At 35.0% G+C, this 23,864-nt stretch overlaps 3 protein-coding genes and 1 pseudogene across 5 annotated transcripts; 2 read left to right on the top strand and 2 right to left on the bottom strand.

Annotated features, from left to right (window-relative positions):
- LOC104704835 (RING-H2 finger protein ATL11-like) lies at nucleotides 6,677–7,505 on the top strand (the record flags this gene model as incomplete). Its single annotated transcript, XM_010420861.1, has 1 exon — nucleotides 6,677–7,505. A coding segment is annotated over one exon (726 nt), but the record flags the coding sequence as incomplete, so codon positions are not given.
- Nucleotides 7,625–9,954, top strand: LOC104701891 (hydroxypyruvate reductase-like). The gene is given in 11 exon segments (XM_010417648.2): nucleotides 7,625–7,763; nucleotides 7,868–7,890; nucleotides 7,893–7,996; nucleotides 8,234–8,378; nucleotides 8,489–8,616; nucleotides 8,742–8,813; nucleotides 8,908–9,025; nucleotides 9,107–9,204; nucleotides 9,329–9,370; nucleotides 9,467–9,679; nucleotides 9,769–9,954. Coding segments are annotated over 11 exon segments (1,110 nt in total). The 5' UTR covers nucleotides 7,625–7,665; the 3' UTR covers nucleotides 9,838–9,954.
- Nucleotides 9,903–14,639, bottom strand: LOC104701892 (annotated as a pseudogene).
- On the bottom strand, nucleotides 20,553–23,838 carry LOC104701889 (patellin-1-like). Of its 3 annotated transcripts, none has more exons than XM_010417647.2 (5): nucleotides 23,601–23,838; nucleotides 21,829–22,851; nucleotides 21,439–21,566; nucleotides 21,201–21,336; nucleotides 20,553–21,115 (listed from the first exon to the last, which is right to left on the bottom strand). In XM_010417647.2, exons 1-5 carry the CDS (start codon nucleotides 23,763–23,765, stop codon nucleotides 20,864–20,866), a joined length of 1,704 nt encoding a protein of 567 aa, XP_010415949.1. In that variant the 5' UTR covers nucleotides 23,766–23,838; the 3' UTR covers nucleotides 20,553–20,863. The 3 variants fall into 3 exon arrangements, with proteins under 3 accessions (XP_010415949.1, XP_019083303.1, XP_010415948.1); XM_019227758.1 differs by having other exon boundaries at nucleotides 21,829–22,469; nucleotides 23,249–23,837; XM_010417646.2 differs by lacking the exon at nucleotides 23,601–23,838 and having other exon boundaries at nucleotides 20,554–21,115; nucleotides 21,829–23,093.

Below are 23,864 nucleotides of genomic sequence, written 5' to 3'. Positions count from 1 at the left end.
AGCTTATGAAGCTTACTTTATTAAGAATTTTCAAAATTACAATACTAATTGTTTTCCTTGGAGAAACAGTTTTATGTCTCCACCCTCCAAACTTTTTATGTCACAACTCATAAGTGAAATTGACACACTTATAGATTTACATGACTACATATATAGACCCTTCAACTATTCGTAAGTAAAATGTTCGTATAAGCGTTTCTTTACAAAATTCGAGAGCCAAAGTGGATTTTTTTTTTACGCTTTATCTGTCTTTTTAAGTTCTTAAATATAAAAAATAAGAAATTGGCCATTATGAAATTCTCATATTAAGCTTAGTCTATACCAAAAAAATAAGGGTAATATAGCTTGCTTAGCTGTCTCGGCGGATGTATGATGTATCATATGTCGATGTCTAGTAAACAAAATTATAGTACATGTACATGGAGTCATCACATGCTATAATAAATCCATGGAGTCCAATGATACGATGGTGGACTAATGATCTTCGTCCCAGTTCAATATTATACAAGCTTAGGAATTGTAGGAATCTTATTCTAAAACTATATGATATACAAATAGTACAGATCATGGTTATAGCATGAGAGTTTAGGTAGCTATAAAGCGAGAGAAAATCATTCTTAATTTATATTATATATTTTCCTTGAAACAGGACATCTGTAACTATAAGTCTATAATAAATAGATTTGTAGGGTTTGTGTTTCTTAGCTGAACAGCAGACCATAGTTCTGCACTTCTATTATTACACGGTCTTATATAAAGATGAGTGAATCAGTAAGAAAAAGATATTGGTAAATTAATATTATGTGCGTGTCTTCTCTGTGTCACATAATACCATAGATATATCAGACATCAACCCATTGTGAATGTGATTGCAAAAGACGCTAAGCGACGCTCACACGGTTGAGTAACGGGGCTTGACTGATACAAAACTTACAACTAAATGGGCCTCTCAGTATATAATCTGGAACATTTCTTATAGGTTAGAATTGACGGAACATATCTCTTTTTTTATCCCATATCCAATCATTATCCCATAGAAATATGATAATATACAGGCTCTAAAAACCTTTAATCATCTTTATAGATAATCTACAACAACGAGATGCAGCTAGAGATGTTAAAATGGGCTATGCACCCGCGGGCCTAAACGGATACTGTACAAAAATTAAAGCCCGTGACCCGTTAATTTACACTATAAAATTAACAGGGTCTAAATGGGTTGACCCGTTTAAACCCGCGGGTTTAACGGGCTTGAACAAAATTAAATGGGTAGCCCGTTTAATTCTTCTTCTTTTATTTTTTTAGTCAAAACGTAGTCGTTTAGTTTTAGTCTTAAAACCCTAGCAACCGAGTCTCTTTGTCTCTTATGCCTTCTCCTCTGAACTAGTAATTGAGATCTCAAAACCCTAGCAACAGCAGCCGATTCCGCCGTCGCCGCCGCTTCTTCCTCTTGCCGATTGGCCGTCTCCAAGTCCGTTGGTCTCCATCCTCTCTGCGTCTAACTTATAATTTCTCACCTACGGAAGACCTCTCCACATACCCATCTGATTTCTCCGGAGATCTCGTTAAGCTCGCTACTCTCTTCGGTGGTAAAGTCATCGTCTTTAACCCGAGTAACCTATATGACTACGGCGGTGGTGAGACTAAGAAGGTAAACGACGGTGGTGGTGTGAGGGTTGTGAGTTGTGTGGAAGAAGGTGGTGGTTTAGGGAATGAGACTTGGATTAGGGTTGAGAGATTAGAGAAAGGTTTGTTAATTGAATTAATTATTAACAAATAATCAGTTTAATTAATTAATTCAAGACGAATATGTAAATACTAAATCGTGAATTTGATTAATTTTTTTTTTTTTTTTTTTTTGTTCAAGAAATTTTAGAAACAATTTTTTAAAATTAAGCATAAACGGGTATACGGGCTTTAACGGGTCAGTGTAAATTTCACGGGTCTAAATGGGCAGGGTTTAAACGGGTTCGGGTTTAAATGAGTAATAAAAAAAATCTATTAAACGGGCCGGGTTTAGACGGGCCGGGTTTAAACGGGCCGGGTCCGCCCATATTAACATCTCTAGATGCAGCCTATAGACTTATTCCCTAATATACATAAGAAGTTCATAACCTATAATTGGAAAACGACGTGATGACGACATGGGACGACGCACGATGCAAAGACAAATTAGTGATCACTTTCACGTATTAAATTTATTTTGTTCGTCAACGTAAAACTTTCATGCATGATATTGCGTATGTGCAAAATACAAATCCTCTGCCAGACATACAACTTTTAAAATCTTATTTGACCAAAATAGCCACCAGCTCACACATCCCACCAGTTTGTTATCATCTTTTAGTCATCTAAGATAAATGATCAGTCCGACCAAAAAAAGATAAATGATCAATCCCAGCATATAAAATATGCATAAACGATCCAACATATAAGATCTAAAAGGGCCTATGCAAAATCATGACACACAACGACACAATTAAACCCGTGGCATAAAAGAACTTGCAAGAAAAAAACTAACACAACATATATATAATCATTATTTACACATAGAATGACGCATGCATTGAATATTTTAATCACTTCATAATATATAATTATATATTGTGTTAGTGTGTTTTAAATTTATCACCAAATTTTCTTTCTTTAATTATGAACTAAATATAATTATTTTATTAATTGATTAATATATGACCTCATTGTTTGTGTATTAGTGTTTTATGTTGTATTGCAATCCGTTTTAATTTAGTGTCCATTTATGTTTTTTTCCATACACAATTTATTTAAATGTGTAATTGATTTATCAACATTCAAAACTGTGGTTATATAGAAATATAAGGGAAGAAAATGAATTTAAACTGGTGTGTAAAAACAGAACAGAGCTAGTAAAGAAAAAGAAAAAGCACTCAGTTTTTCTTTTGGTCTAAGAGCTTTCTACAAACAGATATCATGCATCAAAGCAAGTGTGGAAGAATAAAGGATCTAAGTCTCATTGGTGTTAGAATTCGCGATAATGCTTTGCAAGTAATTATCAAGGTAATAGTACCTTTATTTTCATTGTGTAAAATATGTTTTTTTACTTGAATATCATTTTCACATATTCTGAAAATATATTATTTCTCAAGACTTGAAAAGTCTGAGAAGTCTCGATCTATCTAGATCGTTTGGATGCAATGGAAAATTTCTATGGTGATATTTTTTCTATCCATCTATAGTATTGGAGAATTTCTATGGTGATGTGTCCTGAGTCTAGTATTTTCCTCTTAGAATTCAGTTGATGATTCTGTGTGGCTGAGATATAAGCCAGATAGTAATATTTTTGACTCATCATTGATTGCAGCTATTTTGTATTGCATAATTTGCTTATGTTTATTTACACATTTGGGAGAAAAGTAGATCTTTGGTCTGGTACACTAGGGTTATTTTTAGTCCCATGTAACAAATGTTGTTTGTGTGTAAATAAATGATGGACAGATTAGTCTCTCGATGGAACCATTGCTGATGGGAGGAGAAAATGATGTGATGTTGTTCTGGGATACGAACACACTCACCACCCGGAGGTCGATAACATATATGCATCGTGTTTTCGAGAAAACTCTTCAAACTGTTAACTTGGGGTATAGACTTCTTTGGGAGCATAATGTTGTGTGTGGAGACCGTGATTTGTTTACTACAGCTCAAGAAAAAGAGTTTGACGATTGTGGTTTCACTTTCTACTCAGCTCCGATTATAAGATACCGTTGCAGCGACTGTCAAGAGACTGATGGAGATCCGGTTAAAGAGGATGCTGCCGAGCTTCGCTTGCGTTCCATGATATTGGGTAGAGCTATAAATGGCTGGCTACCTCGAAGCATTCTGGTAGTGACCGGTGATTGCAATCTCCGTCACCCAATGAAGAAATTAAGACTCTGTGGCTACCAATGAACTAAATATTTTATACTTTTGTCTGGTGCACTTGCACTCCCTCTACTGAACGTGGGTCCGCCCCTGTCCATCTACATAGAAGAAGTCCTTAAACTCGTGGCATAAAAGAACTCTCAAGAAAAGAACTAAAACAACATATATATAATCATTATTTACACATAGAATGACGCATGCATTGAATATTTTAAGCACTTCATAATATATGATTATATATTGTGTTAGTCAGTGTGTTTTAAATTTATCACCAATTTTTCTTTCTTTATGAAATAGATATAATTATTTTATTAATTGATTAATATATGACCTCATTGTTTGTGTATTAGTGTTTTAAGTTGTATTGCAATCCGTTTTAATTTAGTGTCCATTTATGTTTTTTTTCCATACACAATTTATTTAAATGTGTAATTGATTTATCAACATTCAAAACTGTGATTATATAGAAAGATATGGAAGAAAATGAATTTAAACTAGTGTGTAAAAACAGAACAGAGCTAGGAAAGAAAAAAAAAAGCACTCAGTTTTTCTTTTGGTGTAAGAGCTTTCTACAAACAGATATCATGCATCAAAGCTCAAAGCAACTGCGGAAGAATAAAGGATCTAATCTCATTGGTGTTAGAATTCGCGATAATGTTTTGCAAGTAATTATCAAGGTAGTAGTACCTTCATTTTCATTGTGTAAAATATGTTTTTTTTTATTTGAATATAATTTTCACATATTCTGAAAATATATTATTTCTCAGCTTTTGAAAAGTCTGAGAAGTCTCGATCTATCTAGATCACTTGCATTCAATGGAAATTTCTATGGTGATATTTTTTTCTATCCATCTACATAGAAGAACTCCTTGTAATTTTTTTTATAGCATCTATTTATTTTATCTTTATTGATCTTTTGTATCAATAATAGTTTACCATTTTCCCTCGAGATCAAACTTGAGCTACTAGTATTTTCTGAATGCAAAGATTTATCTCACGTGGGACTTGGTCAGTTTCTCTACCTTCTAAGTTCAAGTCAATAAAGTGTCTCCTACCCACATTTGAAGAAGATGGTAAACAACACTTAGTTTTGTATGAACAAGATGACTCCATTTTTTAATTTGTTTTCTCTCTATTTTGTAGGTTTTAACCGATGAAGTTGGAGGTTGGGATAGTTTTGCTTTGCTGGAAAAGAAAGGCCATGTCAAACTCGAGATCTCAGGCAACAGGTTTTGATTTTTCTCTACCTCCTCCTTGATTCATCTGCCTCGATTCATAGATTTAAAACTAAGTTGCGGGTGATATCATATAGTTATATAAGTGATCCGATATTTTTATTTTATTGTATTGTCATCTAAACTATGCGCAAATACCATCTTTGCTCATCTTTTGGTCATCAAACTATATGTTCATTTTATAGTTGAAATTTATGTGTATAATATGATTTTAGCCCGTTGTCAAAGTCACTACATCCCGTATCCAATAATTATCCCAAAGAATGAATATGATCAAATAGAGGCTCTAAAAACCTTATTATTTTGATAGATAATCAACAAGAGCATGGGTGCAACCTATAGACTTCTTCTCTATATAAGTACATAACCTATAATTGGAAAAGGACGTGATGACGACATGGGACGAAGCACGATGCAAAGGCAAATTAGTGATTACTTTCACTTATTAAATTTATTTTGTTCGTCAACGTGAAACTTTCATGCTTGATTGCGCTATAAACCCATAGTGCATAATGCAAAATTCTCTGCCAGACATACAACTTTTAAAAACTTATTTGATCAAATGGCCACCATCTCACACACCCCACTGATTTTATCTAGAGGTTACCATAATGGTATTATACGATACAGCAATATCTCTGTAATGACATTATTGTTCCATATATCGAGTTGATTCACTTATATTATTGTTCGTTTGAAATATTTAAAGGCATTGACATTAAACTTAGATAAGCCTAAAATATTTTGGAATATAGGAAGGAACTGCAAAACTACGTAAAAACTAAACAATTATAGAACCATCACATTAACAACAAATCTTTGCGATATTTTCACTAACCGGTTGCTTCGTTAAAAGATACATCCCAACTTCTTGACGGAAACATCACAATCACATCATGTATTTTAAACAAATCTGTCAATAAAATATTCATTAGTTATGCCGTCAACATAAAAAACCAAAAACATATTCATTAGTTATATGATGCATCATCTTTTAAATAGTGCCATGGTTCAAACTTCAAAGTCAACCTACCAACCCACAAACCCTTTGCAACCATTGAGCAACCTCAAATCACATTGTCTCTTTATGTTCCTAAAGTTTTGATGAGTTCATATCATATCCACTTACTTTGATCATACCAAATAAGAAAAAGAAAATATAGACAAGGGTTGCTGTTGTTTCTTCATTGCATGGACCGACGAAAGTTTGGTCCTCATGAACACCAAAGGTATAATTAATCTCAACCGTTCAATCATCGGTGGTCATGATCATGGTTCCATCCTCCCGCTACTCCTCTTCTTTCTACTCCTCTTCTCCAACAACGGAGGGTTTCAAATCGCCGCGGGCCAAGCCACTAACGGCGGTTCAGACGTTACCGGAGATAGCTCTCGGTTTGACCCAACCATGGCAATACTCATGATCATCCTCGTCAGCATCTTCTTCTTTCTCGGGTTTTTCTCCGTCTACATCCGAAGATGTCTCGAGCGAGTCATGGGAATGGACTATGGAAACTCCGACGACGCCGCTAACTGGCTTACCCTGAACCGTCAACCGGCGCGTGGACTCGACGCGTCGGTACGCTACGTGTCCTCTCTGCCGCGCTGATCTTATTCCCGTACCGGGCGAATCTATAATTCAGATACCTGGTTTATCCAACGATCTTCCCGGTTCCGATCCGACCGGTGATCGGATTAGAGTTTTGGGTTCACCAGACGCGCGGTTGATTGATTCAGTGGCGTTGACTTGTAACCAGAGCATGCCACGTAGGTCAATGTCTACCGGAAGGAGTTTAGCCGGAATATTTACCAATCCTGATGGGACCGGTCAACATTTGCAAAATCTCGACCGGTTCACACTTAAATTACCGCAAAATATTCACAACAAAATACTGCATCCCAGCCTTTCAAAAGGCCACGCGGCGTTACCGCAGGTAATGAGTTCAGCGAGAGGATACAGAACCGGAAGCTTAGGAAGCGAGCGAAATTATTTCTACTATGAACGGTTCGACCACCAAGATGGCCGGTTAGACCGTAGACCATTCTCGATAACTCCTCCGTACCGGACAGGCTCGATCAATAATAACACGTCTCCTCCAGACGGCAGTAGCGATCAGGTGCATGCTGGTTCACCCAAAAGTTTGTTACTAGCGATTATATCACCGTTCGATCGGTTGTTTCTTGGAAAGAACAACAACAACAACAACAACGTTGGTGAACGTTCGTCGGATCACCTTCGTTCCGGCGATGCTACTCCGTCACATACTGTGTAAATTGGTTATTAATAAGAACGTCTCTTGTACATAATTTTTGTTTTTTCTGCATTCTTCGTTTTTGGTTTTTTAAACGTTACGGAACAATCGAACATACGAGGTCCAGTTCTGTGTTTTTGTTTCCCAATTTCGTTAGGTTTAATAATTTATGAAATGTTGGGGTTAAATTGTAATAAACTATTTATACGGGAAACGTATTGAAATTATGTAAAAGTCTTAATCAAAGTACAATTAGCGTTTGCAAAATTGTGTGTCTGAGGGCGATGACGATTATGTACAATATCGCCAAAGCTACCTTACGAAACAGGAACTCAAGCTTCGCTTCGCTACTCTACTCTCTCCAGGCTCGTTCTATCTCCAGGTGAATCAAAAAAATTCAACCTTTGTTCTCGAATCTTAACGGCTTCACTATGAGTTTGTAGATCTATTAATATCAAATTTGGATGTTTTGTGATGTTGGTTCAGGCAAAGTAAGCCTGATAGAATGGTTGGGACAATGAGATGAATGTAACTCGTGTTCTATGTTGCGGTCCTTATTTTCCTGATGCCTGCAATTTCACCAGAGAATATTTGCAACCTTACCCTTTTGCTCAGGTATAAACTATTTGATAAAGTCTACCAATTAGTAAAGTTGAAAACTTAACTTTACTCTCCTAGACTAGTTTATTGTTGTGTAGGTGCTACTGTTTAAGATTTGGTTTTAAACTGTGTAAATTAAGCTCCTTTAGTTCTGCAGGACCGTGTGTAAGAATCCTTTGTTGGTGTTATTGTAGTGAAAGTTCTTATTTTGAGATGGTTGTTGTTTATTTTTTAGTGGTTTGGTTCATATAGGTCGATATTGTCCATTACCGTGATGTCCCTGAGGTTATAAAGAACTATCATATATGTGTGGCAATGACGATGAAAATGGATTCATATATTATATCTCGTGCGAGCAAGATGAAGCTTATTATGCAGTATGGTGTTGGTCTTGATGGTATCTTTCTCTGTTTTCTTATGCATTATTAATACATGATTAAGCTCAAGTATTATACCTCATAGACGGACCGTTTATTTACATTTTTTCATGTAATTTACTTCTGGCAGGTGTTGACATTGATGCTGCAACTAAACATGGGATTAAGGTGGCTAGAATTCCCAGTGAGGGTACTGGAAATGCAGCATCTTGTTCTGAAATGGCTATATATCTTATGCTGGGCCTTCTGAAGAAACAGGTGGCTTATTTATTTGATTTGCCTCTGTATGGTTCCATTAGTATATCTCTTAATTCCCCAAGTGTTAGTTGTGATATTGCTTTCTTAGTTATAATTCATTCGTACGGTATGTTATTTTATTGCAGAACGAAATGCAAGTATCTCTGAGATGCAGACGACTTGGAGAACCAACCGGTGACACGCTTCTCGGTAAAACAGTGAGTCTCAGTGTGTCAGTGTCTTAAATCTGCATTCGATATCTTTGGTATGTATCCCTTAAAGTAGGTATTCTTCTTTCTGTCTATTATGCAGGTTTTTATCTTAGGATTTGGAAACATTGGAATAGAGCTGGCTAAACGGTTGAAGCCATTTGGGTCGAGAGTAATAGCCACGAAAAGAAGCTGGCCTACTTCTATCACTGACTCAGACTGTATGGGCTCTCTGTTAATTCCTCTGTTTGCCTTGACAAACCCATCCTGAGGTCTCGTAATTTGTTAACTTTTATCTTCAGCTAATCTTCTTGATGAGAAAGGTAGCCATGAAGACATTTACACATTCGCGGGAAAAGCTGATATAGTTGTTGTTTGTTTGAGGCTCAACAAAGAAACGGTAATGGTTCCACTTCTTCTTCATTATAAACTTATCAAGTACATGGCTATATGCAAGTGTTGTTCTTGGCTATAGCCTATATACATTGAATATAATTTCTGCATGATGATCTTATAACTTTCAGGCGGAGATCGTAAACAAAAAGTTCATAAGTTCAATGAAAAAGGTGATGACCAAGAGTTATTCATTCATATATGAAAAGAAACGAGTTGGATTAGATTGTAATGACTGATGACTGTTGATGTCTCTTTTGTTGTTTCAGGGTGCTTTTCTTGTAAATATTGCCCGAGGTGGTTTGATCAACTATGAATCAGCTTACCAGAATCTGGAGTCTGGTCAACTAGGAGGCCTTGGAACTGATGTGGCATGGTCTGAGCCATTTGATCCAAATGATCCTATCTTGAAGTTTAAAAACGTTATTATAACCCCTCATGTCGCTGGCGTTACCGAATACTCATATAGGTCCATGGCCAAGGTAAAACTATCCAAGGAAAAGATCCACTCTTTTTGATACGCCATTCGGTTGAGAATGGATTCTAAACTCCTATTGTTTGTAAAATGTAGATTGTGGGAGACCTCGCTCTTCAGCTGCATGAAGGACTTCCTCTCACTGGAATCGAAATCGTCAATTGATGAGATTGCACTTACGTGTAATGTGAATTATGTTTATATAAGAACGTATACTTAATCCAGGTCTCTTTATGATAACTCTTGACATTTCACTGCAAATTTATAAATATGAAAAAACTAGTCTCTCGAGTTTTTGAACAAACCCATACTTGTAACCAACGTATCCCGTCTATTATAACTAATTAACTAACCTATACCGTAATCTTCCCTGTTCTGTCAATAGAATTGGAAACGCAGGGATCAGCATCGTCAAGCTTTCTCACGACCTCTCTCATGCTCGGTCTGAGATTCGGGAGCTTTGTAGTGCAGAGAAGACCCATCTTCAGAACTCTAATCATGCTTTCTTCTACGTAAGACGACAAAACTTGCTTGTCCAAGACGTTTCGGAGGTTCCTCCGATCTTGTTGAATCTGAGAGTAGACATAGTCAACAATGTCTTTCCCCTCTCCAAACTTATCTTCCATCGGCCGAAGACCGGTAACTAGCTCTAAAAGAACCACGCCGAAACTGTAAACGTCACTCTTCTCTGTCGCTTTGAAGGAGTAAGCCAGCTCTACAGCATCATCACATCACAACCACAACAAAAAAAAAGGAATCAGTTCCAGTTACCATCATATGAGACAAAGTTGAAAGAAAGGCAAAACTCACCTGGAGCCATATAGCCATGAGTTCCAGCAACACAGCTCCATTCGTATCCCTTGTCTGCAACTTTGGCAACTCCAAAGTCTGCGATTTTGACTCGTAATCTCCATCAAGCAAGATGTTGCTCGACTTAATATCTCTGTGAATGATCGGTGGACAACAATCATGATGCAAATAGGTGATTCCCTTAGCCGCACCCACGGCTATTTTATATCTGTTTATTGACAAGAAGAGGCAAAACAATTATAGATGATCCATAACTTTGAACCATTTGAAATGGTTGATAGAGAACAAAACATTTACCTCTTGTACCAACCCAGTTCCGGTAATCCACCTTTGATAGTCTGGCGAAGAGCATGATACAAGTTCCCATTCTCCATAAACTCAAATACCAAATAGCTAGAACCTCTCCCAACTAAACAAGCGTAGAGCTTCAACACGTTTCTATGTCTGATCTTCCCAAGAATCTCCATTTCCGAAACAGAGACCTCTGTTCCATCAACTTGTTCATCTCCTCCTCTCTTCAACCACTTAACCGCCACTGTCCCGCGACCCTTTTTCAAATCAACACGGTACACTTTTCCCGCACTTCCAGCTCCAATCACATGATCTTCATCCAACCTACATATCTCCTCAGCATCAAGCTGATGGAAAGACGCGATCTTCCATTTCGCATCCGCCTTGCTAACATCTCCGTTTTCTGATTCAAGCTCGCGTATCTTCGCCACTCTGTAACGCAACGCTAACAAACCAGTCACAAGGACCACAACAACAATCGCAAGAGACAAGAACAAGAGTGTTCCGTCCAGTGAACCATTCCTCCGCACATGTTGGTAGCCACTGCAAACACTAAGCCCCAAGTTCTGACTTGTTTTGGCGCTTTGGCTATCAACACAAAGCTTCTCGTTACGCGTGAACGCGGTGGATCCTCCCACCGCTAAAAGATCCGGTGGTATTCTTCCTGAAAGTTGATTTTTGGACAAATCTATGAAACTCAGCTTCAACTTCACAAGACTCGCTGGAATCTCACCCGTTAGCCTGTTCCCTGAGAAGTCCAACGAGTTTAAAGAAGCAACCTGAGATAAACTATTCGGTATCTCTCCAGTCAACAAGTTCTTGGCAAGATTCAGATCAACAAGTTTGACACAACTCGTCAACCCAAGAGGGATAGATCCTGTTAACGAATTGTTTTCAAGATGTAGAGATGACAACTCTTTCAACTCTCCCACTTCTGTCGGAATGTCCCCGGAAAAGTTGTTGTCGCTCAGATAAATCCTCTCTATATTGATCAGTTTACCGAGTTCACGAGGAAGCTTGCCGGAGAATCTATTGTTCTGCAAAATGAGCTGGCTCAGTTCCGTTGAACGTCCGATCACCGGAGAAATCTCTCCGGTGAGTTCGTTATCGCTGAGATCAATCATCTTAGCAAGTGGTAGATCCCAAAACCCTTCAACAACATGACCGCTTAGACGGTTCTTGTTGATCCTTAGTCTCAAGAGAGACTTACACTCGGCGTACGATCTCGGTATCTCGCCGGAGAAATCGTTCTGCAAGGCGAGCAAGAATAGCAGTTTCTTGTTTTGGCATAAGAATCTTGGAAACGGACCTGTAAACAAGTTCTCAGATATATCAACCGTGTCCAACGGCGAGAACTTGCCGATGTTAACAGGGAATTCACCGGAGAAGTTGTTTCTGTAAATGGAAAGAGAAGTGAGGTGAAGAAGGTCGCCGAAACCAGGAGGGACCTCGCCGGTGAATTTGTTTTCATGGCAGTGGAAAACTCTGAGCTCTTTCAAGATTCCGAGTTCTTGAGGTAAAGAACCGTTTAGCTGATTAAAAAAACATCGAATTCGCGTAAACGAGTCAAGTTCCTGATCTCCGGAGGGATTTCACCGGTTAATCTGTTGTTGAACAGCTCGATCTTGGTGAGGTTTACTAATCTTGTGATCAAGACTGGGAAATCACCGGAAACTGCGTTGTTGGCGATGTCGAAAGTGTCGAGACCGTTTAGATCAAAGATGGAGTTTGGAATCTGTCCGGTCAAGTTGGAGCGAGCTAAGAAGAGCCAAGTGAGTTTCTTTAAACGTCCAAGACTCACTGGAATCGTACCTTCATGGTAGTGGTTGTTGCCGAGGCCGAGAGATACCAACTGAGTCATATTCCCAATCCAGCTTTGGAACTCTCCGGTGAGAAAGTTCCCGGAGATGTCGAGAATCTCTAAGGTTTTTAGAGGAGAAAGGTTTGGGATTGTTCCGGAGAGCCGGTTTGAGGTGAGATTGAGGACTTTGAGGTTTGTGCAGTTGGTTATCTCCGGCGGGATTGTTCCGGAGATGAAGTTGGAAGGAAGTGATAACGTAGTTAGCTTTGTGAGAGCTGAGATTGATGGAGAAATGGTTCCCGAGAGGTTTGCGTTGGCTAGAGATATACCGGTGACTTCGCCGGAGATCGGATCACAGGTGACGCCGCGAAAAACGCAAGGGGAATCGGATGGTTTCCAAGATTGTAGAACGTTGTGAGGGTCTTCGAGGCGGTTTTTGAAGCGAAACAGAGCTTGTTTCTCAACCGTCGATTCTACATTTGGCGGGAAAGTTGATAGGAGGAGTGTGACGACCACAATGGTCATCATGTCACGTCGGAGGTCCGGTCTTCTTGACATTTTACGGTGATATCTAAGGCCAAGGGTCAAGTCGCAGCTTAGGCCTTCATCATGGTTGATGGACTGTAATCACTCACCTACATAGAAAAATATATGAAAAATCAACAAGCCAAAAGCATTACATATTTCCTTGATATGAAAATAATATAATTAGCCGCAAATTGCGACTCGCAATAATCATCCACTCAGTCAGGCCTCAGGGACTGATCACTTTAAAAATAGATTAAAAAATAACAGTGGGATACAGAAAATTTAATAGGAAAATATATCAATGTCTATGTGGGATGGGTTGTCCAAAAAAAAAAAAATGTCTATGTGGGATGGTAATTGTATTATGATGGTTTGCCAATTGTGTTTGTGTGTATTTTTAAATTCCGTACATACATATATGAATTGTTAATTATTGTTATACAATAATAGTGATGATTTTGTAAAAAAATGGGGTCATATGATTCTTCCATAATTTTCTATATTTAATGAAATTAAATTTTGTAATATATTTATTGATTAGGTATAAAACAACCATTTCTATCTAAAAAAAAAACTGATTGGTTATACAAAGAATATACTTAATTATATGTAAATGGACGACAGATTAGGTACTAAAACATACATAAACTCCATAAGTGAGCTTTAAAGGTACTCATTACAGTGCAGAAAGTTATTTTTTCTGCTATATGACTAATTTAATTATTTGGTTTGAAAGTAAAGCAAATGATCTATCTTTCACTCTCTCCTTCTAAAATCTGTGAATAGAAGAAACTTAAAAAGCATTGAACTTTTACTGAAAAAAAAAAAAAAACCAACATTGAGTATAGATTAAGGATTAATGATTAAAAAGTAATCAAAAATTAAACAATAAAGTTTAAAATTAATCACACAGATTGTAGTTAGTGGATAAAGTAATTATGTTATTAGTACAACTACTAACCTACACATTTGAAAGTTTGAAATTTATAGTAACTTTTTCACAGAATCTATCTTTTAAAGAAAAACAAAGAGTGTGAGGCTTAAAGATTCAAAACATAAAACCAAGAAAAAGCTTCAAAGTAAACAAAAGATTGATGAAGATATGTACCTAATAATCCAGAAACTCAGGTTATGATGAAGGTAAATCTGTGAGAGGATTTAAAGAAACAGAATCCAAAAGAGAGTAATTGATAAGATTTTGATTTGTGGTTTCCAGAGACCTTTTTGTTGTGATTTCCTTGGACCACTTTCTAGGAAAAAATCTCTAGGTAACAACAAAAAGCACAAGAAGCTTTGATCTCGAGGGGGTTGCTTCGATTATCAACTGATTTGTAGATAACTTGAATGAGGAATAATAAACTAAAAATCACTTTTGTTTCTCTCAAAAGAACAATTACAGAGAAAGGTGTCTCCAAGAAATTACGAGAGAAAGAGAGAGACTGAATAGAAGATTGAGAGAAGAAGAGAGAGGAAGAGACAAGATAGAGTTGTCGTTGAGACTTGGAGCCAAAAAGGTTTCATCATTTATCTAATCGACTTCTCCTTCTCTCACCATACAATTCATGTTTCGTGAATATCATAAATAAATGTTTTAAAAGTTTAATTAAAAAAATCATCTGACTAATACTGATTTTGACATATGTTATGATGATCTTTCTTAATTGTCCGATTCTATAGTTAGTTAGTACAAAAGAAAATCCAACGGTGCATATATAGTTTAATTTTTATATCAAACAACAACGATTGACCTTTTTTTAAGAAAAAAAAAAAAGCAAAATAGGTTCATCTATGTAAAAAACATTCAACTTTCGGTTAATGTTTGTAGATGGATTTGATATATAATAAGTGGAGAATTATTGTCATAAACATTATTCGTCGTCTGCAAAATATTCTTTTTTTTTTGTCACAAACAAAATATTATTATTTAGTTTGTGTTTTTGTGATAACGACTAACTAGGTAACAACCCGCACATAGTGCGGTATAAAATAGTTATTAAATGTTTTTACGTAATTTTTATTCACAAAATCTATTATATTTATCGGTAATTGAAATCTAAAATTCTATTGTGTAGNATATATATATATATATATATATATATATATTTATATATATATATATATATATATTTATATATATATATATAATTTTTGTATAATAATTAAAATTTAACCCGTGAGAATTATTTTAATATCAATCTTATATTATCATATCATATGAACAAAAAGTTCTTAATATTTATTTTAAAGATTTTATGAAAATGTAATTAAAGGATATAATTAAGTTATAAAGAGAATATAAAAATTTAATTTTAGGTGTTAATTGTATTTTTGGAAAAATACAATAGTATATAAATGTAAATATTATTAAAAACTGATGACAAATAAAGAAAATAGTGTTCAGAGCTCTATGAATGCAACACGTCAGCATTTTGTGTGAGAATGTTTCTCTTTTAATATATAAAGGATTTTAAAGATTTTATGAAAATGTAATTAAAGGATATAATTAATTAGAAAGAGAATATAAAAATTTAATTTTAGGTGTTAATTGTATTTTTGGAAAAATACAAGGATAGATAAATGTAAATATTATTAAAAACTGGTGACAAATAAAGAAAATAGTGTTCAGAGCTATATGAATGCGACATGTCAGCATTTTGTGTGAAAATACTTCTCTTTTAATATATAAGGGATAATCCTATTTGGAACTAGTAACAACTAGAAGTATGTTTCCAAAAAGTATAACACGTGAAACATTTACATTCATAATGTAGTTCCTGCTACTAATGGTAACAAGAAACTATGGCAGTGGTTGAAAACTTGGAAAAACCACAAATGAAGGTTATTAGAGTTATAATAAAGAACGAATCGAATTGATCCATGATATATAGTTAGGCAAATCAAAAGGACCATTTGGTTTCTTATATATGTACAGTTAATATTCCATTATAGCCTGGCAAAAGAGATTAAAGAACCTAAGAAATTGTTGTTGCGTGGATTACCCTTTTAAGTGAAGTTTGATAAGAATCATCAATGTCCTTTTTCTTTCTATATTCCTCTCTCTCTCTAGTTGTTATCCTCTTTGATCTGAATCAATTCTAAATTATCTCCAATTTTATTTCACACATTTAGTTCATTATGAAAACTAATCATTTGGTTATTCTCTTTCTCATTGATATCGAAGAATGCCTATGACATAGTTTAACAAAAGTTACAACATAATTAAATGATTTAACTAACTAGGAAAAATAGATTACGATTAGGAAAATAGTATATAAAAACAAAAATATAAAAATATTCGATGAAATCTTTCTTAGCAATACAAAAATAATATATGGTAATATTACTATCCATACTGACACTCAGACCCCCCGTGATGTCGCGGGGGAAGTAATTTAGAAAAAAGTAAATAAATTTAAAATTTAACATTATATATTATGAAATCATTTGAATGTAATAGAGTTTGAATATATAAACATTAAATATAAATTGTTACTAAAAACACAACCATCAAAATGAAAACTTATAAACAAAAAATATTATGTAGAATAGACGTAACTTTGCAAAAAACATTGTTTAAAGTATTATAAATATATAAGATATTTTATAAAGAATTATGGTAAAGAGCTCCAATTTAAAAAATCATAATGACAAAGTGATCTTAACTGAGAATATTGAACTAATGGTTGTAATGAGTAAATGTTATTTTTTATTAAATAATTATAATTAAAATGTATTTAATATTGAGTGAAACTATATCAAAGAAAAATTGAAATTAAAATACACAACTTTTAAAAACATAATAAAATAAATTTTAAATATTAAAATAGTTTTTTTAACGAAAAGTTACGATAAATAGACGCAACTGTAAATTCTATAGTAAGTTTTATTAAATTTCTATATCGCTATAATCATTTCTAAAATTTTAGTTAGATTAAAGAATAACATTGAATATTATATATTAATATTCAAATTATTTAAATTTAACAGAAAACGAAAAATTTGTTTCAACGAACAATGATTTGTTAGTTATTGATGAAGAGACAATTATATAGAAAGTTCAAAAGACATGACTATTTAAATAGACACACCTATTAGAACGAAAAGTTGTGAAGAAAAAATATGAATAAAATATAGTAAAATGACACAACTCTACAATGAACAGATACAACTGTTTGAGTTAAATAAAAACAAATAAAAACAAATTTCAAAAAAAATACTAAAAAAAGTCGCAATTGTTGTTCGCATTTATTCAGATTGTTATTATTATTTTTAAATATTATATATTAACATATTTTTTAAACGAAAAGTTAAGATACATAGACGCAACTGTAAATTCTATATTAAGTTGTATTAAATTTCTCTATTGCTATAATCATTTCTAAAATTTTAGTTAGATTATAGAATAACATTGAATATTAGATATTAATATTCAATTATTTAGATTCAACATAAAATGAAAAATTTGTTTCAACGAACTTGTTAGTTACTGATGAAGAGATAAATATAAAAAGAGTTCAGAAGACATGACTATTTAAATATAAACACATCAATGACGTCACACACCTATTACAACGAAAGTTATGAAAAAATATAAATAAAATATAGTGAAAAGACACAACTCTGCAATGAACAGATACAACCGTTTGATTTTTATTTTTTTAAAGTAAAAACAAAAATTTTACGAAAATGTACTACAAAAAATCGCAACTGTCTGCAATTGGTTATACCTAATAATCCATATAAACTGGTTTTAAATAGAAGATATCTTTATTACCATATTGAAAATTTTAAATTCAAAAGCTCACTATATATTCCATCTAACTGTTGAAAAAAAACTCTAGGTTTCCTTAAATTTTTATATTTAAAATTAACTAAAAGTTGTAAATTAGATTCATCATTCCAAAATTTTTTGTTAAATCAAGAATTGTAGGAATTTCTTTACTTTTAAAAGAATGAATGCTAGAGAATAATTTAGAAAGTTGTAAAAACTGTTGAGATTGAAAATTTATATGAGTTTGTGTCATGGCAAAAAAAATGAAAATAGTTCAAATAGACAAATATATATATATAGATTTCAAAAGATACGAATATTCGAATAAACACAACTCTATAATGAACAGTTGCAACTTTACAAAAATAATGGTTATAATGAACGGTTGCAACTTTTTGTAAAACACACAATTTAAATTTTTTACAGATTTTTTTTTGAAAAATCATCTAAAAAGTTCGATTGAAAAAACATAATTTTTGGTGGCATTTAGTTGGATTAGTATTATTATATATAGATTATCGTTTTCCACATGTAATTTTGTTTTCATGATTACTCTATTGGATGATTCATGCGTACACACCTTATCGAAGTTACCAATTATAGTAATAGTCCTTTTGAGAGTTATTATTTATCCTACATGATATTTTTATATATTTTTACAACAATATGGTATTTTCTTATTTTATCGAAAAAGATCTAAGATAGCTATTTTAAAGTGAGACAATACACGAGAAAGAAGTAAGAGAAAATAAAAATTTATAAAAAAAAAAACACAATAATTGTAGGAGAAACACTAAAAAAAATACCTCTCCCCATACTATTTGGCCAAAATCAATATTGATACTAGTATACTTGAGAACGTAAATGAATTTAATAAAACAATTTATATAAAACATTGCATTAGATTTATAGAGTTCAATGTATGAAATTTGATAAAACAATGTATGAACTCCCATTTCTTTTTACATCATATTTTATATTTACATAGTATTATTCAAATACGTAAAACCATTATAAATTCATGCTTTCTACCAAACAATAAAACCCAACTTGAGCTGTTTTCAGGTTTGACACTCTGTATTCTTTTCAACTTTCGATGTTGTTGGTGGATCATGTTAAAAAAATCCAAATTCTAAAGACACGATGTTGGCATCTATTTTTGGTAGCTTCTAGCCTTCTAGTATGAAATTTACACGTAAATTAAAGTTTCAAAATTAGATGATATTCTGTTTAGAATATTTCGAAGAAAAAAATTGGCCATTTTTAGTATCCTCATCTCATTATGAATATATTACTATCATTTTCAAAATGAATGACGCAAGTTGACGAAGAAAAATAAGTAAATCAATAAAGGAAAATGACATATACAGTTTTGTTTATAAATTAAGATGAAAAGATTTGTTTTGATCATCAGGGTAATAAGGGCCGTGGTTGATATTTGATTAACTATAACTTTGATAAAACATGCGGATTAGACTTGACAAGTCTTGATGTTAACTTTAGACTTATTGGGTTATTAAAAAATGAGTAGGCCAATGGCCAATTAGCCATTATTAGTTTGCATTTTGTCAACATTCACACTTATCCCAGCTATTATTTATGTGTGTGTTTTCTTATGTTTTAAGTAATGTTCCAATTTCCACGATATGAACTACTTGTTAATCTCCATTTTGCTTGTCAATGGTTTTTGTTTCTTACTTAACTTTGTTTCATCAGCCTTTATTCAAAAGATATTTATAAAATCATATCGTGAAGATGATAACTAGGAGGCATGTGAAACGAATCTATCCAAATCAGACCAGTTTAACTAGCGGTTTATATTCGTTGACTAGATTGGGCAATTTGAACATGATAAAGAAACTATTGTATACATTGAAATATTTATGTTTAGGCAATTCGAAGTTCGACCACAAATCAACATATTCATTTATTACAAACTTATTTTTTTCAAAAACTGTCATACGTACGGACCATTGTTCTGTTGGACTAACTCTTTTAACATGTGAGACTCAATCTTTGATAAAAAACAAAAAAAGTTAGACTCAATCTAGAGGTCAATATTCTAAACAGACTAATTATTTCATTCTAATCCGATCTTTATAGGTTAATTCACAAATTTCAAACTACATATACATCTTTATATTGAAATAACTCTCCTAAGAGATTGTCTTTGCCTCTTTTGTCTTCCCAATCCCAAGAGAATTAGATTCGTATAAGAAAATATGCAAGTACAATAGAGTTTACAGTTGAATATATTTGTTTCTCTTAATGGCCAAATCTAATATGTGCTTTTGTTCCGTGATCCGTGTCTTATCCACGACTTATTAGTCCATATTTTTCAACAAAGAGGGTCCATTCTCATAATATCTCGTCCTTAATGTCTCATTCAGTGTTATCCACTTCAATCTATTTATACACAGGGGGATCTTTTTCATATTTATATTCATATATCTCTATCAATATTTGATATAACAACAAATCTACAAATCAGTCTTGACACGTCTCTTCTTATCTCTTAAACTATATATATCCACTGAATATTATCTATAAACATATGGTATGAACAATAATATCCAATATAACTTTCAACGCTACTTTTTTCTGAATGCTTTACCAAGAAAACATTTGTCTCAGAATCAATTTCATGAACAGAAGTTAAAGAGAAAAGACAGAAGAAGAAAAAAAAAGTAATGAATGCATTAAGATTTACACGATTTTACAAACGAAAGTAAGGAACAAAAAAGTTAAAGGAAAAAAAAAAATAACGAAACAAAGAGTTCTTTTTCTTTTGAACTGTAATCACATATTCTTCACACACAAAAACAACCCCCAATACCAAAACAAAGCAAAAACACAACCACTTCTTGAGATTTCAAAATTACATAATAAATAAACAAACTAAATTAATAAATTAAAATTTGTTTTCCCCAAATAACAAAATAACATTTTTTTTTTCCTTTTGTTTTGCTTCTTCCTTGGATTTGGATAGATCAGACCTTTGGTTGAGTTTTGAACCTGTAAAGCACTTTCTTCTTCTTGGAAGTCTGGTTATCGATTGTGATCACAATCTTACCCGGTTCACCCACCTTAAAAGAATCGGTTATCACCGGTTCGTCAGTTGACCCAATCTTCCGGGTTTTAGAGACGATCACAGCATAGCTTCCTTCGATGGTTGGCTCAAACTGAGCTCCGTAGCTCACGTCTGCACCCAAAACCCTAAGCTCCCATGAGAGCGTACATGCCTGCCATACAATTAACATTCTTAATCAACAACATTTTTTACAAAACCAACTCATAAATTAGTAATCAAATTCTGAATGTGTATACCTCAGAAGCAGGCAATTCAATGGTGTAGTTTCCTGCCGGTTTAACGATGACCTCGGTTACGGTTTCTACAGTGTTTGCAGGAACCTCTTTGCTAAGTCCGCCATATTTAACCGGGACTTGTTCAGGAGCTATGTATCTGTTCAACCAACATATAACCGTTAGTGAGAAAAAAGAAAAGAAAAAAAAAAGATATAAACCTTCATGAATCATGGTTAAAGTGAAAAGAATGTTTAATTACTTGAAAATTGTTTCGGCAGATTTGGATGGACCAGCAAGGACCATCTTGCTCCTAGTCCTTGGCGATGTGATGATAGATCCGAATGTTTTGTAGTATGGAATGTACCACCATGGCACATTGATGAATAGCTGCAACAACAACAACAACAAAAACAACCAATTCTAAATTAAAGAAATTAAAGAAATTAAAGAAATTAAAGAGAGATATAACTTATATAATATGCAATTAAAGAAGAAATAATTTGATTGTGCAGCAATTTCGGCGTGACTAAATTATACTATATCATCTTTAATTATTATTCTAAAATTTTAATGTTATTATTGTTATAATAATCAGGTTCAAATCTGCATATTGCATGTTGTGTGTGACGGATACGGAAATATATTATACCTCTCTAGCGGCGAATTCAGGATAATTGTCTTCGAATTGTTTAACAGCGCGTCTGATGAATTGCCACAACGCTCTCTTCCCAAGTCCTGGAGCGTTCCTGAAGTCACTGACGAAAACGAACGAAGATTTAGCCTCAGGGTTGCTGAAGTCAATAGCTCTCACACACTTCTCTTGCAGCTGAATCCTCCAGTTGAGGAACTTGTTAAGCTTCTCCTTGTCGGAGAATAGCTCTTTGTTCTGGAACTCACCGTAGGAGCTGTAGATCACGGCGTGTCCTTCTTTGTCAACACCGTGAGCGAACACCATCTTCTCGAACTCGCTAGCTTCTTCTTCTCCTCCAGACTCGACGAGCTCGTCGATCTTGTTTTCTTTACGCCACTGGACGGTGTTTTTGAGCATAGTTAAAGCTTCTTTGACCTTGAAGTCTCTTGCACGGAGAAATTTCGTGAGGATCACGTCAGATCTCTCGTCTTGGAGGAGTGGGACTCCCCAGATCGAGACTTCTTCTGGCTCAACTGGCTCAGCCTCGGCGACGGCTATGGTCTCTTCTACGACCGGTGCGGCGGCTGATTCAGGTGGTGAAACTGAGACGATCGATTCTTCGATGGCTTCAACGGTCTTTGTTCCATCTTCGTCAGCACCAGAGGCTTTCTCGGTTGTTTCAGTTGCTGCTTTCTCTTCGGTTTTTGTCTCTGCCGGAGCCGCCGCTGGAACCACAGGTTTCTCTTCTTCAGCCTTCACCTCAGTCGAGGTCTCTTCTTTCTTTTCCTCTGTTTTCTTTTCCTCTGTTTTAGTTTCCTCCTCTGGTTTCTTCTCTTCAGGTTTCTCTTCATTCACCGGCGTCGGGGGAGCAGTGAACTCTCGTTTGTTCAAAGCCTCCCTGACAAGCTCCTTGAACTCTTCAAGTGACTTCTTCTGAACTTCCTCAGCCGTTAGAACAATCACCTTCTCAGCTACAACAGCCGTCTCTTCTTCCTTCACTGGAACAGATTTCTCCGCTTCCACCACCGGAGACTCCTCCTTCTCCGGAACCGCCTTCTCATCCGAGGCAGGAGGTGCATCCTTCTGCTCTGCCACAGGGGTAGGAATAGTATTAACTTCCTTATCAGTCATAGGTTTCTTCGTCACCGGAACGGCCACATCAGCTGATTTCTGTACCTCTTCTTGAGCCATCTTTCAAAATTCAAGAGAGAGAGAGAGAGAGAGAGAGAGAGTTGGGAAAAGTGAAAGAGAGAGAGAGAGAGGGTTTGTGAGGAGAGAGAAGAGAAGGAAGGAGAAGTTTTTATAAGGAAAAAAAGAAACAGAGGAATTTGGCAAAAGGGAACAGACTGGTCGGAGCTGTTTTGACAGCTCATTCGAACACACCTCTTCTCTCTCTCTCTATGGGTCCTCCTTGATTTCTCCCAACGANCGTCAGCACCAGAGGCTTTCTCGGTTGTTTCAGTTGCTGCTTTCTCTTCCATTTTTGTCTCTGCCGGAGCCGCCGCTGGAACCACAGGTTTCTCTTCTTCAACCTTCACCTCAGTCGAGGTCTCTTCTTTCTTTTCCTCTGTTTTAGTTTCCTCCTCTGGTTTCTTCTCTTCAGGTTTCTCTTCCTTCACCGGCGTCGGGGGAGCAGTGAACTCTCGTTTTTTCAAAGCCTCCCTGACAAGCTCCTTGAACTCTTCAAGTGCCTTCTTCTGAACTTCCTCAGCCGTTAGAAGAATCACCTTCTCAGCTACAACAGCCGTCTCTTCTTCCTTCACTGGAACAGATTTCTCCGTTTCCACCACCGGAGACTCTTCCTTCTCCGGAACCGCCTTCTCATCCGAGGCAGGAGGTGCATCCTTCTTCTCTGCCACAGGGGTATGAATAGTATTAACCTCCTTATCAGTCATAGGTTTCTCCGTCACCGGAACAGCCACATCAGCTGATTTCTGTACCTCTTCTTGAGCCATCTTTCAAAATTCAAGAAAAGAGAGAGAGAGAGAGAGAGAGAGAGAGAGAGAGAGAGAGAGAGTTGGGAAAAGTGAAAGATAGAGAGAGAGAGGGTTTGT

Source organism: Camelina sativa, chromosome 7, assembly GCF_000633955.1.
Source record: "Camelina sativa cultivar DH55 chromosome 7, Cs, whole genome shotgun sequence".
NCBI lineage: Eukaryota > Viridiplantae > Streptophyta > Magnoliopsida > Brassicales > Brassicaceae > Camelina > Camelina sativa.
The sequence above is the reverse complement of the archived record's forward strand: the minus strand, read 5'-3'. Positions and strand labels throughout refer to the sequence as shown.